Source organism: Danio rerio, chromosome 18 (assembly GCF_052040795.2).
Source record: "Danio rerio strain M-AB ecotype USA chromosome 18, GRCz13ab, whole genome shotgun sequence".
Classification (NCBI taxonomy): domain Eukaryota; kingdom Metazoa; phylum Chordata; class Actinopteri; order Cypriniformes; family Danionidae; genus Danio; species Danio rerio.
Genome location: NC_141038.1, coordinates 28,406,734 through 28,423,654, shown reverse-complemented (window position 1 = coordinate 28,423,654; position 16,921 = coordinate 28,406,734). Strand labels below are relative to the sequence as shown.

At 33.9% G+C, this 16,921-nt stretch overlaps 3 protein-coding genes across 7 annotated transcripts in view; all 3 read left to right on the top strand.

Annotated features, from left to right (window-relative positions):
• The window catches only part of znf592 (zinc finger protein 592), an 81,213-nt gene that overhangs the window by 11,502 nt on the left and 52,790 nt on the right, over positions 1–16,921 (top strand). For 2 of the 4 annotated variants that reach the window (XM_087292554.1, XM_087292553.1), the window contains one exon: positions 716–1,949. The exons of 1 other annotated variant lie outside the window; for it this stretch is intronic. In XM_087292554.1, coding sequence (XP_087148680.1) covers positions 716–1,180 — 465 coding nt within the window. In that variant the 3' untranslated portion in view covers positions 1,181–1,949. 4 annotated transcript variants of the gene reach the window in all.
• sec11a (SEC11 homolog A, signal peptidase complex subunit) lies at positions 3,492–13,032 on the top strand. Its single transcript, NM_001002521.2, is given in 6 exon segments — positions 3,492–3,659; positions 4,074–4,183; positions 7,045–7,194; positions 10,585–10,704; positions 12,544–12,601; positions 12,679–13,032. Coding segments are annotated over 6 exon segments (540 nt in total). The 5' UTR covers positions 3,492–3,608; the 3' UTR covers positions 12,730–13,032.
• Positions 15,248–16,153, top strand: nmba (neuromedin Ba). 2 transcript variants are annotated; one of them, XM_087292716.1, is made up of 3 exons: positions 15,248–15,443; positions 15,520–15,716; positions 15,811–16,153. In XM_087292716.1, the coding sequence occupies exons 1-3, from the start codon at positions 15,287–15,289 to the stop codon at positions 15,865–15,867; spliced, it is 411 nt and encodes a 136-aa protein (XP_087148842.1). In that variant the 5' UTR covers positions 15,248–15,286; the 3' UTR covers positions 15,868–16,153.

Genomic DNA, 16,921 nt, shown 5'->3' with positions numbered 1-16,921 from the left:
TAAGGTACTATGTGTTGTACGTTTACGATAACTAAATTTAGCGAAGTACAATTCCAGAGGAAAAACTTCTCAATTATAGTAATTTCAGTATTTATAATTTATTACTTTACATCATCTATTCATTCATTTTCTTGTCGACTTAGTCCCTTTATTAATCCGGGGTCACCACAGCGGAATGAACCGCCAACTTATCCAGCAAGTTTTTACGCAGCGGATGCACTTCCAGCCGCAACCCTCTTCCATCACTGGGAAACATCCACACACACATTCACGCACTACGGACAATTTAGCATAGCCAATTCACCTGTACCACGTCTTTGGACTGTGGGGGAAACCGAAGCAACCGGAGGAAACCCACGCAAAGGCAGGGAGAACATGCAAACTCCACACAGAAAGGCCAACTGAGCGGAGGTTCGAACCCGCGACTCAGTGACCTTCTTGCTGTGAGGCAACAGCACTACCTACTGCGCCACTGCTTCGCCCACCTTTACATCATCTAGTTTCTGCAAATCTGTTATCGCACTTGATGAACAGTGGTGAAGCATTGACATTCAGAGCCAATCACAGTCATATCTGTTGAGAAACTCCAATTAACAGTGTTTAAGGACATGCTCAAATGTTATTGTAGTGTATAATTTTGACAACCCTAATTGGAAATGTGATGTTTTAAAATCGGTTTTTGTAATCAATGCTTTTACACCTTTTTCATTTTTAGAGGCCAAAAAAGAGAAGAGCAGAACACCCAGATGGAGTAAAAGGAAATGGAGAAACATCACACAACACCCCATCTAAGCGACATAAGCCACTTTATCGATGCGCCAAATGTGGCTTTACCTCTGAAGCCCAGGCCCAGTTTCAGGAGCACATACCTCAACACAAAAGCGACAGCAACACACCCCAGTGCCAGCACTGCGGCCTTTGTTTCACGTCTCAGCTAGCACTCAGCAGACACCTCTTCATCGTACATAAGGTCAAAGAACCAGAAGAGCATGAAGACTTTAAAGATGGGAAAGAACGAGAGATCTCGACAGACTTGAGCGATAAAACTGTACCTCTTTTGCGAAATAAAACTGCCCTGTCCACAGCAGAGGAGCAATTAGGACTCCACAATGTGCCCACAGACACTGATTACAACACACAGACATCAGAAAACAGTGGACTAGAAGATAAAAAGGCCTGAACAGAAGAAACGACTCTTATGGAAAGCTGCTAATCAACTTAATTGCAAGCAAATGATTACTGATTATGCAGCTAATAATTGTGGTACTGCAAACATGTTGCCTTACAGTGAAATTCTATATTATCTCATGTCATATATCGCATATATGAAATAATGTTTAAAACGTCGCATTATTTGGATTAACTTATCTGTTCATGCAATCATTTTTTTTATATCTGTACATCCTATATATGTGGATAATCATAATTTATTATTGTGTAATGCAAAAGCATCATGTCAGTGTGTTATAATGTTTCTGTTCACGTACCATGTCAAATCTGTCTTGGGTCCATTACAATGCAGGAAGTGTTATGTATGTTACATATTGTAGCCATAAGCGAGGCAGTTGTAATATGTCGGCTGTTTTCAGGGTCACCAAAAAAAGAATCGAAAACCGTAGATGGTCATTTTTGGTGGTGTATATGCTGGTTTCGAAGGAGAAAGGCATGTCTGATGATGTTTGTTTTATATTTATTAGGTAGCGTGCTTGTATCACGAAGCTAAACATCTGTAACAGTATTGCTACTTTGGAGATTACATTATTCTGAAAGGTATTCACTTAAACCCAGGTATCTGCACTCAGAGAAAGTATATTTTCATATTCATTCCATGTAGAATTACTAGTTTCAATTACGTTTATATTCAATGAGCCATTCTTACAATCAAATTTAGCACTTTTGTAAATGCTTGAATGGAAAAAAAATACATATTAAAGACATCAGAGACTCAACTTTAGAGTTGGCTTTACTCGATTTTGGGGGCCTTTAAATTGTCAAATACAACATTACTACTAGTGTTTCATAATTATTATAACAAAAAATGTTCTATAATATGTAGTGTTGTAATATCAAGTTAGTTCCAGTGTCTCATGAATAGTTATTAGCAGGAAAATAACAAGTATGTTTTATAGATTACATGTTAAAACTAGAATAAAAATGATATAAAGGTTTAAATTGATATTAAATGTTTATGTGTGAGACATTTAAATTCTGACTTTCCTGAAATGTGTTTTGTTTAGTTTGACTAAATGTTTAGAGGAAATGGACCACAGAACTCACCTGAAAGCCTATACAAAAGAGCCAGGGTACATTTGCACTGTTACAGTTTTATTAATGCATGCTCGCCTTTTTTTTTATAACAAGCTTGTTTTAAACATGTTTAAAATCTATAAACCATACAGTTTTTTATGCTACAAGTACTTATTCATCAGCTACTAGATTATTAGTTATTTAAGGGTAAGGGTATCTATAAAATGGGACTAGTACTTATTCATAAGCTACTGGGACTTGCACTAGTACCAATTAAATAGATACTGGTATGTTCCGTACTTCAATGTTCATTTTTACATTACCTTAACCTTTTTTGCCTAAAGAGATCTAGGGTAACACTTTAGGTACTATTACTACTTGCTTAATATTAGGTTATTAGATGTTTATTAGTTCTTAATTACATTACATTCAATGACTCTCTAATATGAAACTACCTTAGTATCTATTAATAAGCAGCAAATTACAAGACAAAGTTCATATTTAATGGTTTATTAATACTGAAAACTGTAGGCTACTTTAAAATAAAGTGTGACCTAGATCTGTCATTGAGATTTCAACTATTACATTTTGACTAGTTCACATCAGGATCATATTCATCACTACTGTTAGACAGTTATTTTATAAGAATTTAGCTATTTGTACTTATTGGACTAATTATTACTAATTTGGGCTGATAATTTGATAGATGGCATTTATTTAAATAGTTACTGGCCGTTTCACACAAAACAAAATTTTCACTGGTCCGATTCAAATTGTATAATAAATAATTATACAATTTTACAAAAAATTACAAAAAGTAATAAAACATGCTTCTCAGGGACCCATCACTCCAAATAATGTAGCTTAGATGTAGACAAAAATCTATAGGCACAGGTCCTTAATAAATAAGCACTAATACCTAATCAATAAATACTAGTGCGGAATAAATAAAAACGAGTACATTTTTATTATGTAAAAATGTCAAATTAAGAACTGGTATAGCATCTAAGAAAACCAAAAATTATACCTAATGAATAACTATTAGACATACTGAAATACATAGTGAGAGCTGAATAGTTAATATCTCAATAACATATATTGTGTATATAATGTGTTGATAACGGTTTATCTAACGTGCCATGGAAGAAACTCTGTTTGAAAAAGAAACGATAACCCATCATTGCCACCTTTCTACTGGTGTCACCCAACACCCCTCCTTTCTCTTACCGGAAGTAACGCAACCAGAAGAGCCGCCGCGTATCCGCTAACTACAGCAGTAGCGGCAAAGCGTTTGCAACAAAATCTAAATTTTGCAATTGTTTTGATTGACTTTTACCAGTCATATTTAATCTGCAGACAACATGTTATCATTAGACTTTCTCGACGATGTACGGCGAATGAATAAGCGTCAGGTATGTGTTTATTTAGCCGGTTAGCTCGGCGCTTCCTCCACACTCTTTACTACACGTCAGCCTGTATGACAGCGGCTTTAACGTTTCACACATATATATTCTCCATTAGTGCTCTTTATATTGAGTTGTACTTATCCAAAATGGTTTGAATGACTTGATATATAATGCTGTTTTGTGCAGGTAGAGAAACTAATATAAACGGAAGTCGCTTTTTGTAACAGCTGCTATTCTGTTGTTCCCTGCTAAAGTTAACTGTTATACAGTAGTTTCACTTTAAGCCACTGCAAAACCATTAATCTTAAATTTTTAAATATATAATCTTTGCAAACAAAAAAACTTAATCTCACTAAGAATGAGAAAATGATGCCTGGAGACAGAAATAGGCTTCTGAGTATCATGCCTTTTGTCTTTCAGCTTTATTATCAGGTGCTGAATTTTGGGATGATTGTATCTTCAGCCTTGATGATTTGGAAAGGCTTGATGGTTGTAACTGGAAGTGAGAGTCCGATTGTTGTTGTTCTCAGGTAATGTGATCTTGCTCTTATGGTGTACCTGATCCATTGTTGTACTTGGTAGTAATTTTATGAATATTAAAGCTCATTTTTATTTATTTAAGAAACTAAAAGCCAAAATGTCATTATGGGTTAATAGCAAAAACAAACTAGGAAAGAAATTAATTATATTTGCAGTTTCTTCATGCATGTAGCTTGCTGCATTAAAGGACATATCTGCAGAAAAGTAACTGATTTTAGAAAGATGTATTATGTTAACTTTACAGTAGGGCTGCACAATATTGGAAAATTTAGCATTGCATTAATTATTTTTTATTTTGCTATATACATTGCGATGTAAATACATTTCACCAGATAACTTTATATATCGTTATTTGGGAAGAATGTATAATGTGAGATCGATTGGGATGATTCTGCTGAGGGAGTGCATATCCCTAAAAATCTTAAAAACAGTTTATAACTTTTTAGGTCCCTTTACGATTTTTTTTCAGTCTGTATTATTTGCAGTGCATTTATGTATTTTGCATGTGTTCTGAGTATTTTCATGCATAACGATCTATAAATGCAAATTAAGAAAAATATACAATTTAAAAAAAGAGTTTTGTTGTTAAAATCACAAAAGGTAATTTTTTTTTTATTCCTGAATGCTTTTAATGTCATTATCCAATTACAGGCATTAAAACACATGCAAATGATAAATTATAATACAAACCTAACATTGAATATTCTGCTATGTGATTATTGCGAATGAACACTTGGCCATATATTTTCCTCATTTTATTTGTTACAGCCTCATTCCAAATTGGATTATATTTATTTAATTCCTCAAAATTCTACACACAATACCCCATAATGACGATGTGAATAAAGATTTATTTGAAATTGTTGCAAATTTATTACAAATAAAAAAAACTGAAAAATCGCATGTACATAACTTTTTACAGCCTTTGCTCAATATTTTGTTGATGCAGCTTTGGCAGCAATTACAGCCTCAAGTCTTTTTGAATATAATGCCACAAGCTTGGAATGCCTGTTTTTGGTAATTTTTGCCCATTCCTCTTTACAGTAGCTCTCAAGCTCTATCAGGTTGGATGGGAAGTGATGGTGTACAGCCATTTTCAGATCTCTCCTGAGAAGTTCAAAAGAATTTAGGTTTGGGTTCTGGCTGGGTCACTCAAGGACATTCACTGAGTTGTTGTGAAGCTACTCCATTGATATGTTTGTGATGTGCTTTGGGTCATTGTCCTGCTGGAAAAGTCTCCCGTTCTGAGGTCAAGAGCACTCTGAAGCAGGTTTTCATTCAGGATGTCTCTGTACATTGCTGCATTCATCTTTCCCTCTATCCTGACTAGTCTTCCAGTTCCTGCTGCTGAAAAAACATCCCCAGAGCATGATGCTGCCCCCACCATGCTTCACTGTAGGGATGGTATTAACCTGGTGATGAGCGGTGCCTGGCATTCACACCAGAGAGTTCAATTTTAGCCTCATCAGACCAGAGAATTTTGTTTCCTATGTTCTGAGAGTCCTTCAGGTGCCTTTTGGCAATTTCCTGGTTGGGAGTGGCCTTCGTCTGGCCACTCTACCGTACAGGCCTGATTAGTGGATTGTTGCTCGGATGGTTGTCCTTCTGTAAGGTTCTCCTCTCTCCACAGAAGAATGCTATAGCTCAGTCAGTGTGACCATCAAGTTATTGATCACCTCCCTGACTAAGGGATCCCCCAATCATGCAGCTTAGATGGCCGGCCAGCTCTAGGAAGAGTCCTGGGGCCTCATGTACGAAGACTTGCGTAGAAATCATACTAAAACATTGTGTACGCACAAAGCTGTAAATGTTGTGCATACGCAGTAAAAAACGAAGAGAAAAAAAAAAGTGGGAGAGTTTAGCTGATGCGGTTAACACAGTTGGGTCTGAACATCACACTGAGTAGATTAAAAAAAGAAATAGTGCGATGTAAAGCTGTAAAAATTTTAAAAGCGGCTTTAACAGCGTGAGTGGTGTAGCTCGTAAGACGCATGGCAACATGTTTTGACACATTCGAGCATGAACTTGCTGGTTCAAATCCAGCGTCTGATGAACTCATACTCACCCCCCCTACAGTAGTTTCACTTTAAGCCACTGCAAAACCATTATCTGAAAATTTTAAATCTATAATCTTTGCAAACAAAATACCCCCATGTATCAGATTTTCCCTACACTTTCATCGCGAGGAAGACAAGTAGGAATGGAAATGTTTCTGATTTGAATGTTTCTTGTGCTTCATGCTTGGTTTGTGCTTTGACATGCACTGTCAACCCTGGGACCTTATATAGACAGGTGTATGCCTTTTTAAATCATGTCCAATCAACTGAATTTACCACAGGTGAACTCCAATTAAGTTGCTGAAACATCTCAAGAATGATTAGTGGAAATAGAATGTACCTCAGCTCTATTTAGAGCTTTATGGCAAATGCTGTGAATACTTCTGTACATGTGATTTTTCAGGTTTTTAATTTTTTAATAAATTTGCTATAATTTTTATAATCATTTTTCGCATTGTCATCATGGGGTATTGTGTGTAGCATTTTGAGGAAATAAATGAATTTAAAATATTTTGTAATGAGGCTGTAACATAAATATGTAGAAAAAGTGAAGTGCTATGAATACTTTCTGGATGCACTGTATTGTGCAGCCCTATGAGTTCAATTTGCATATCAGACTTTGAGTGTAAAAAATTATTCAAAGTATTAACACACAGTTTATCACACTGACTAAATTCAAAACTAGTTTAAGAATTGACGATGATACATTTACGTTTGGTATTAAATTATATTTTTAGTGTCAAATTATTGTCTACTGAAGTGAAATATAATTATTATTATGCTTATTTCTGTAGTGGAAGCATGGAGCCTGCATTTCACAGAGGAGACCTCCTCTTTCTCACAAATCGTGTGGAAGATCCAATCAGAGTTGGAGAGATTGTTGTGTTCAGGATTGAGGGAAGAGAAATTCCCATTGTACACAGAGTCCTAAAAATTCACGAAAAGTAAGTATGCTTGCAAGATCACTAACAATGCAAATGATTCCAGAATGAAAGCGTGTTAACAATAGATGCATACAAGAGTTTAGCTTGGAGGAAGTTATGATACTTTCTCTAATAGTTTTGTGAAAGTATCCTCAAAGAAAATCATAATATTTAAACTTAACAAAAGATTTCTTTGATAATTTTTTTTGATATTGATAAATAATAATTTGTTTTTGTGCTAATACTGTACCATAAAAATATGACCATAAAACCATCACTAGGTGGTGTCAGGTTTCTCTTATTTAGTGGTTCATATATTTATTTAAACGATTCTTTAAAAACAGCTCATTCATTATAAACAAAGCACGTAATTGTGTTTATGATTGGATTGTTGCATCGTTGGTTCACTCAATTAATTCAACTATAGATTAAGTTGCAAAATTATACAAACAAAACTATACCATAGAGTTGCTCTGATACACAAAAATGTTTTGCTCCGATTTTGTTTACAACTTTTTTCATTGGCGAAAACAGGAGAAGAGAAACGGATAACATTGTCTCTAAAATGTATCTCACTCAATACTAACTTTGTTCAGCTGTTGGATGAAATCAATATCGCATTTGCAATTGCACTGTCACCATTTTTTATTAAAGCAGCTCTATAGCCTGTGTGGTATAACTTAAATAAATCTTAGAAATATTAAAAACTAAAGCCCATATTAAAATTTTATTTGCCCTCATAAATAAAATCATATGGTCAGTTTAACTGCATTCCAGTAGACTTTATTAGAAAGTGAATGCTTTTGTTTTTGTTTGTTCTTTGAGTGACACTCCATTAGAGGGATGCAAATTAAAAATTATGAAATTTGACATTTTTGTATCCAAAACGGGGCTCTGTGAAGAACCCGTCAAAGACTGGCATTTATGTGGGACAAAACAGTACAGTATCAATGCGCTCAAAGCGGTAGTTCCCTTCATCCTCTCATCATTTACTCACCCTTCACTTAAAATAAAATGCTAATAAACAAATTTAATTTTAAAAAAGTTTATTTTTTTCTGTTAAACACATAAAAGTTTAATAATATTTGTATTTCCTGCTATGGATGTCAACGAATAAAATAAATAAAGGTTTGGAACCACTTGAGGGTGAGTTAATAGTGAGTAAATGACTTGTTTGGGTGAACTATCCCTTTAAACTAATCTCACCCACACTCAAAAAGTGGCTAGTGTGCATGTTTAAACTACTTATTTAATAGTTGAAACAACACAGTTCTTATTTGTTTTGGGACAACTTAATTGTTTTATGTTCAATTCTCTTAAATTTATAAAAAACAATTAAGTTAACCTAATTGATTTGTTTTGGGAAAACATAAAGGAATTGTGAGAAACCCAGCATTTTTTTACAGTGCACATTACTTGAAATCTTTTCCACAGAGGTTGAAGTGATTTATTTTTCGTCCTGCATGTAAAATAATGAAGATTATTATGAAATTTTTTTATATATATATAATACACACACACACACACACACACACACACACACGTGTGCGCAGAGGAAAAAATATCAGACATGCTGTGACAATTTCCTTGTTCTGTTAAACATAATTTAGGAAATATTTTAAAAAAGAAAAAAATTCAAAAGGGGCTAATAATTCTGACTTCTCTGATTTTGATTTATGATTTAATTTTGTACTCAAGCTTTAGCTTATATTTCTATACTAATTAGTCAATATGAATTATTCAGTTTGTTCAGTTAAAAGTAAACATTCTGGTATTAATTTCTAACCATTGCTCCAACCCCCTCAGACCTTTGTTCATCTTCAGAACACAAATTAAGATATTTTAGATTCAATTCAAGAGACCCCTGGTTAAAAAAAAGTCCAGAAAAGCAACCAAAAATATTGTCAAATAGGCATGGGATGATAACCGCTTTCAAGTTGTAGTGTGGTTTGGAAAAGTCAAGGTTTTTCAAATGGCCAAAATTTTCTGTAATGCTGTTCCTATAATGTATGTACTTTGGTTTTGTTATGTTTTGTTTTATTTCATTTCGTTTTGTTTTTAGGACAAGAGAATCTCCAGTAGAAAATATTTGCAAGATTGCTTTTTTAAATTAGAACAATTGTGAACAATTTTGTGTGCCATTAAAACTGAAAAAAAAAAACTTTGTTTGCCATTGTTTTCCATATCAAACCAAGATTTTCTGTGCATTTACTATCCTTTTAAAGACGTTGAAATATTGTGCTGTTGACGCTAATGGCTAAATCACTGTACTGCCCATAGTAAATGCGCACACTGACCTGAGCTGATGGAGAAGATATAGGCACGCAACACTTTTCCAAAATAAATTTGGCACACCAAGTGCCAATGAAGTTACAGGGATTGTTTTGATGATGTTTTTGTACAGTTGAAGTCAGAATTATTAACCTCTTATGAATCTTTTTTTTTTTTTACTTTTTAAAATATTTTCCAAATGTTTAACAGAGCAAGGACATTTTCACAGTATGTCTGATATTTTTTTTTCTTCTGGAGAAAGTCTTTTTTGTTTTATTTCGGCTAGAATAAAAGCAGTTTAAAATTTTTTAAAAACATTTTAAGGTCAAAATTATTAGCCTCTTTAAGCTAATGTTTTTTTGATAGTCTACAGAACAAACCATCATTGTACAATAACTTACCTAATTACCCTAACCTGCGTAGTTAACCTAATTCACCTAGTTTAGCCTTTAAATGGCACTTTAAGCTGTATAGAAGTGTCTTGAAAAATATCTAGTGTATACTATATTACTATAAATATTTACTGTCATCATGACAAAGATAAAATAAATCAGTTATTAGAAATAAGTTTTTAAAACTATTATGTTAAAAAATGTGCTGAAACAATCTTTCCCCCTGTTAAACAGAAATTGGGTAAAAAATAAACAGGGGGGCTAATCATTTTGACTACAACTGTACTTTTAATATTTTGGGACTGTTGCAATCTATGGAGGATCAGAGAGCTCTCGGATTTCATATAAACTATCTTAATTTGTGTTTCTGAAGATAAACAAAGGTCTCAGGAGATTGAAACGACATGTGGCCGAGTAATTAATGACATAATTTTCAATTTTGGGTGATCTAACCCTTTAACACGACCGTTTCTAAGCAACAAATAAGGGCTTTCTTGTATTGTTTGCTTTGAAAGTAGCTAACACCAGTGGAAAAACAATGACGTAACAACAAAGCTGCACATCTGCTCATTTTTTTAACAGGGGGTGGAAGACTCACATCTGTCACCCTTTTTAACCCCTAATGAGTTTGCATTCCTGTCAGTTTAATTATAGTTGTATGTAGTATTGTTGCATATCATGATGTGTGTAATTTGATTGGTTTTCATGCTTTGTTCTTTCCAGTAACATTCATTCATATTAATTTCAGAGAAAATGGCGATATCAAGTTCTTGACAAAAGGTGACAATAATTCAGTGGATGACAGAGGCCTTTATAAGCAAGGACAGCACTGGTTGGAGAAGAAGGATGTGGTGGGCAGAGCAAGAGGGTAAGATCAAAACCCAATATGCTGTTTTTTTGTATTGTTCAGATGTTTAGGTGCATCCCAAATTGCATACTTATGCACTATTCTACACCATTTTGAAGTGTAAATAGTACAAATAGTGCCTTCAAACTAAAATATTCATTTTATATTTAGTCAAATATTCATTAAATATTCAAGTGCACTGTACCCATATGATGCAGTTCTTTAACATCACTCATCGGCTGCAGCTTTGCTTACCAAGTGGAAGGGGCAGAGATTAGAGTTGTTTCGATACTAGAATTCGGTACCAATCGATACAAACATTTTAAAGTCATTAATTTCCCACTAGCATTTCAGAGCTGTTGAGCACATTATTAAACACAGCTCAACAGAAATGTCCTTAATTGTCCTTAATTAATGGAGCATTTTAAAGCTGCGATTCATCAGCGGATCACTCTTATAACAGCTTACAGACAAACCAGCTAATCAATGTGACTTTGAAACGCTCCAGTGTGCCTGTATTTGTGTTTATACTAAGAGTTTGGTGTACTGATGACCGTCACGGCCCATCACAGTAATTTCTGTTGTGTATGTGAACACAATGGCAAATCAGCAACGTTTAAGAACATGCTCAACAGCACTCAAATATTAGTTGGAAATTGATGTTTTTAAAATATCAGTATTCATAGGTACCAAATTCCAGTATTGTGACATCCCTAGCGGAGCAATCGAACACTTGCGTTGAATTACTTAAATTATTTTGGATTGTGAAGCAAATTTCTTCTACGTAAGTCACAGGTGTCAAACTCAGTTCCAAAAGGGCTGCAACTCTGCACAGTTTAGTTCCAACCCTAATTAAACGCACCTGATCAAACTAATTGAGTCCTTCAGGCTTGTTTGAAACCTACAGGTAAGTGTGTTGGAGCAGGGTTGGAAATAATCTGTGCAGGGCTTCGGCCCTCCAGGAATTGAGTTTGATATCCCTGACGTAAGTGACTATGCCACCTCCTGATGGTGAATGCGGTTGTACTCAGGGTAGGTACTATTTAGTAGTATTTATCACATTCCAAGGCCCGACATTGCAACCATTTTGGTCGCATAAGCTTTTCTGATTGGCCCACAGCTCTAGAATTGAACTCGAATGGATTGGTTAATATCAGCTGTCAATCACTTAGTCAACGCCTTCTGCCAACAGATGACAGGGAGTTACAACTGGGAAAATGTAAGCTGAAGATGAGAAAAGGAAACAACACTGACAGATTTTGTTTTAAAAACCACCTAAAGTTACAAATAATTCTACATCTGATTAGTGATCATGTGGTGAATGTTTATCCACCATTTACACTTTTTGAAGAGTGGATAAAAGACTTCTATTGGTTAAAGTCCACTATGAAAATGACTAAAGCATTCACTGTAAAGCCGGTGAGATTGAGTTTGCAGGTAACAGCAGATAATTAGATTCGATTAGTGTTGATTTTAAATGGAATAAATCTGTTAATATGTAATTCTCTGTTAATGCAGCTAAATTTTGTTTGGTGCGACTACATTTTTAAAGTTAGGAGCACCAGTGCCATCAAGCACTAAGGTTAATTTCGAGCCCTGAATTCACTATTTTTGTAGCTGTCAAACGTCATCTGGGAAATGGTTTGAATTTCTTATTAGTAAAAATACATTCCAATACCAAAATTGTTCCAATTGGGACAACACTTAATTCATATAGTACGCTTTTGAGCAGTTAAGTGCTTAAGTACACAGTGTATAGTGTATAATGTATTATTTGGGATGCAGTGTTTGACTGTTTTTTTTTGTTTTGTTTTTTTTCATTCCATTGGGGAAATTTTTTTTTATCTCTTCTTCTGACAGGTTTGTGCCTTACATCGGAATTGTGACAATTTTGATGAACGACTACCCCAAATTTAAGGTATACTTTGAAATATTGAATTAATAATGTCCTACTTTGCATTTGGTCTAACTCTTGTTTTTTGTTCATTTCGACAGTATGCTGTACTCTGTTTGCTGGGGCTGTTTGTTTTGGTACACCGAGAATGAAGAATTTCAAGAGAAACACGGTCAGGGAACACACATCCCTTTTGTGACATGTTTTTATGCTGTTTATTTTTGTGAAAGTCCTGCACTTGCTCTTAGAGATAAAGGTCAAGTTATCATTTTCTCTGTTCAGTGACAGTGCAAACACAAGAAGTACCGGATGAGTTTGTATTTGTTCCTTTTTTCCATGTCATACCAAATTCGTTTTTTGTTTGATTTGACTTTACAGCTGTACGTGCTCCATACATCTGTCTAACTCTTTCTTAAAGGCTACAAATTTTGTAATGAATAAAACTGTTCAGCCAATTTTGAAAGTGTGTTAGTTTCTTTCTTTTAAAGTCATTTTGTATCATTATTAATGTACTATGTTTGGAGTCGCTGCCATATCTTTTAAACAACAGACAGAGAATATCAAATTTAAAATAAAAACAATTATATTTTATTCCAAAACTGTATGCTAGTACAATGAAAATGCTATATTGTCATAAAGAGAGAGTTTTGCACATCGAATTAAAAACATTTTTTTATAGAAAAAGAAAATGGTATATTCTTTAAATAAATGGTAATTTTAGCTGGTTCAGATTAGTATCTGATCATTCAGCTAGGTATTGTTCACAAAAACTTAATTATTGTATTCAGTAATGTTAACACTTTCTAATATGGTTTCATTAGTTATTGTTGTTTACAGCATGTGAGAGAAATTGAAGAAAGTGGGGGGAAATGGGAGCCATTGACTTCCATAACATTTTTTTTCTTCTCCAATTGAGGTCAATAGCTGTCTGCGCTCAAGAGTTCTTCAAAATATTTTTTTAAAAATAATATGTTCAACAGAAGAAGAAAAAAACCCTCTAAAAAGGTTGAAATCTCTTGTGATTCTTAAATGGTGAATAACAGTTCATTTTGGGGAGAACTACCTTTCACAAACATTACAAGATAATAAGCTCATGTCCATTACATAATATACAGCGTTAGTTTAAAAGTTGTAGTATTGATTGTAAATTGAAAAAATTAAAGGAATAAATCACCCAAAAAAAAGAAAACTCTGACAGAATTTACTCCCACTTCTTTCGAACCTGTTTTTAAAAACATGAAAGATTAGATTTTGAATAATGTTGAAAAATGGTGGCCATTGACTTCTATATTTTTCCTGCTTTGAAAGTTATCCCCTTAAAATATCCTCTTGTGTGTGTGTTTTTTTTTTCAAAATAACAAAATAAAACCATGAGTGTATGAAACTATTTGAGTAAATTGAGAGTAAATGTTCTTTTTAAAAAATCACTAACAGACCTGTAACCTATTTTTCCTTGTTACACATTATTCACATATTTCACCCAAAAATTACAATTTACTCACAATAACCTTTATTCACTATAACCTTTATCAGTTTCTTCTGTTCAACACAAAGATATTTTAACCCTTTACCTGGCCCGCAAAGAGTTTTATTTTTTTGCACGCTTAACCCATATTTTTTTTAAATATCAACCTCTACCAAATGGTAGATATGTTGGTTTATAGTAAAGTACCAAAATGAATACATATGCTAGGAAAAATCAGAAAAATTGACGTAAGAGTGTACGATCAATTTATTTAAAAACAATGAAAATGAAATGTTTTTGAATAATAAATCATCTTTATTTTTTAAAGTATGCCATCAAATATTTCAGATTCTCATTTAACATGCTGAATGGATGCTTCCCAGAGCTGAGTTGCGGCTGGAAGGTCATCCGCTGTGCAAAACATATGCTGGATAAGCTGGCAGTTCATTCCGCTGTGGCGACCCCTGATGAATAAAGGGACTAAAAAGATGTTTTTTTTATTGTTTATATTGTTTTTTTATGTAATTGTTATTAAAAAAATTTTTTACAATAAACAAAGTCAAGTGTAGTAGTGCAACGGGATTGTTTTTTTTTTTTTTTTTTTTTTTTTAAACAAACTGCCGTGTAGTGTAAACCGTTTTGTAAAACAGTCAAAATATGGTTAAGCATTTGGTAGAGCATGCAGTTAAAGGGTTAAAAATACATGTAAACCACTGACTTCCACAGTAGAAAAAACAAATAGCCCACTATCCAAGTAAATTGTTAGGCCAGTTTTCACCTTTTATTAAAAATATCTTCTTGAAATAACTCAGACAGGTGGAACAAGTAAAGAGTTAGTAAAGGATGACAAATGTTCAGTTTTGGGTGAACTAATGTAGCCAAATTAAACTTTACTGTAAAATCTTATTAACAATGAGTCATATAGTTCCTCAGAACCACGGTACATATTCACACATGCGACTCATAACTATTGAAATGTAAGATTGATTTCGACGCCTCAAAACGATTTTCCATTCTATTAATTCCATTAAACTGCATGCGCGCACAGCCAACGCACGTCACAAAGCGTTTCCCATCCTCATCCAAACAGACCAAACACTTGCTGTCGTTCTGTGTGCATTCAATGACTAAACTGTGACCTCAGAACCCGCCGGCATCACACCCCATTGAGGGGGTATAAAAACAGCCTGCAGAAGAACCAGCTCAATCTGACCGGAGGAATCCGCCGAGAGTTACCTGAGAAGATGGCTGATGATGGACATTGCAAATATACATTGTTATTCGCGCTCATAATGCTTTTCAACGTATCACTGAGCACTTCAGTCAGTCTCGATTTAACGGAGCTGCGAAATAAAGTTTCGAAAATAAAAGTGCATCCACGTGGAAATCTTTGGGCAACAGGTACGTTGTTGTTTCATTGTGTATTTTTATATTAAAATGAAAACCATTACTTAAACGATTGAGTTCTTTTGTTCAGGTCATTTTATGGGCAAAAAGAGCATTTCAAACAGCCAGCTCCAGGATTCCCCGTTCCCCGTAAAACCAGATAGGAATATTATGGGAGAATCAGGGAGTTCAGAGGATTTGAAGGAGCTCATCACTCAGGAGATGCTGAAAATTGCTCTTCAGGCTCAGCTTGAAGATCCAAAAAGGACACGAGATGTTTATAATCAGGTGATTAGAGAGATATTTAAAGAATTGGCCAACAGGATGTGAATAGTTAATTGAATGTAAATTGTGATGCATTTTATTTATTCTTTTTTTTCAGGATAAAGACTTCATGGTAAAGCTTATGAAAAACTTAATTGAAAAAGTAAATTTATAGCGAAAGTGCAATGGATTTAAATGTAATAAAATTGACAAACCTTAACATTGTGTACCAAATGTATATGCAAGTCTGCTTTTAATGTTTGTTATAGACTTATTAATGATGTATTTTGGCAGCAGAAAGTGTCAAATGTTATGAAGGCAAATCAATATTTTGCATTCAGATGTCTGTCTGAATATCCGAATGATCGGATGAGTGAGTGAATTGATTAATAGATGAGTGAATGTGTTAAGTAAGTTATTAAACAAATCTGTATTTTGAAAAATAAATATGAAACTGCAAATCAGCCTCATTTTGCTTTATCATGCCTGTACTGTGGAAAGTTACAGATGTAATCAGTTGCACCTAAAGATTTTTTTTTAATTATGACTAAGCAGAAATTTCATAGAAACAAAACAACAGTGGAATCATACTCCAATTACAGTAAAAAGCTCCCACTGAGAGCCGCTTATCCTTCCCTTGGGTTTGCTACACAGAGGTAAGGAACCTTAACCTTTAAAACTCTCATTGGATAGTAATTTAAGTAATTTACAATGAGCACTATCAACATATATTAGCATATTTGGATATCAAATTATCACAAGGGCAGTACAATAAATCATAATAGAATACAATATTATATTGTGACAATTTTAGAAAAACAAATTAACAATAATGCAACATTAACATCAATAAAGCTTACTGAAATTCATTATTACAATACAGCTTACCCTCAGATCAGCTCTGTGTGTGTTTGTTTTGTGGTGTGTGTCTGTGTGTTTGTGCACATTTATGAATGCGGCACTTATGTTAATCAATATATAAATATGACATATAAGTGTTTACTTCAGTGTTTTTGTGTCATTTCTAGTTCAACTGTTATACGATTCTTTAATCAAAGATGCATTTACATGTAAGTCTTCTTTGTAAAATTGATCAAAATGTTGCAACTTTATGGTTACATCAAACAAATATCTATATGTTCCTCTGAAAAATCTTAATTCAAACAGAAAACTATTTTTGTTCTTCTTTTACGCCTTATCTGACTTAGCTTAAATTTCATCTTATTGAA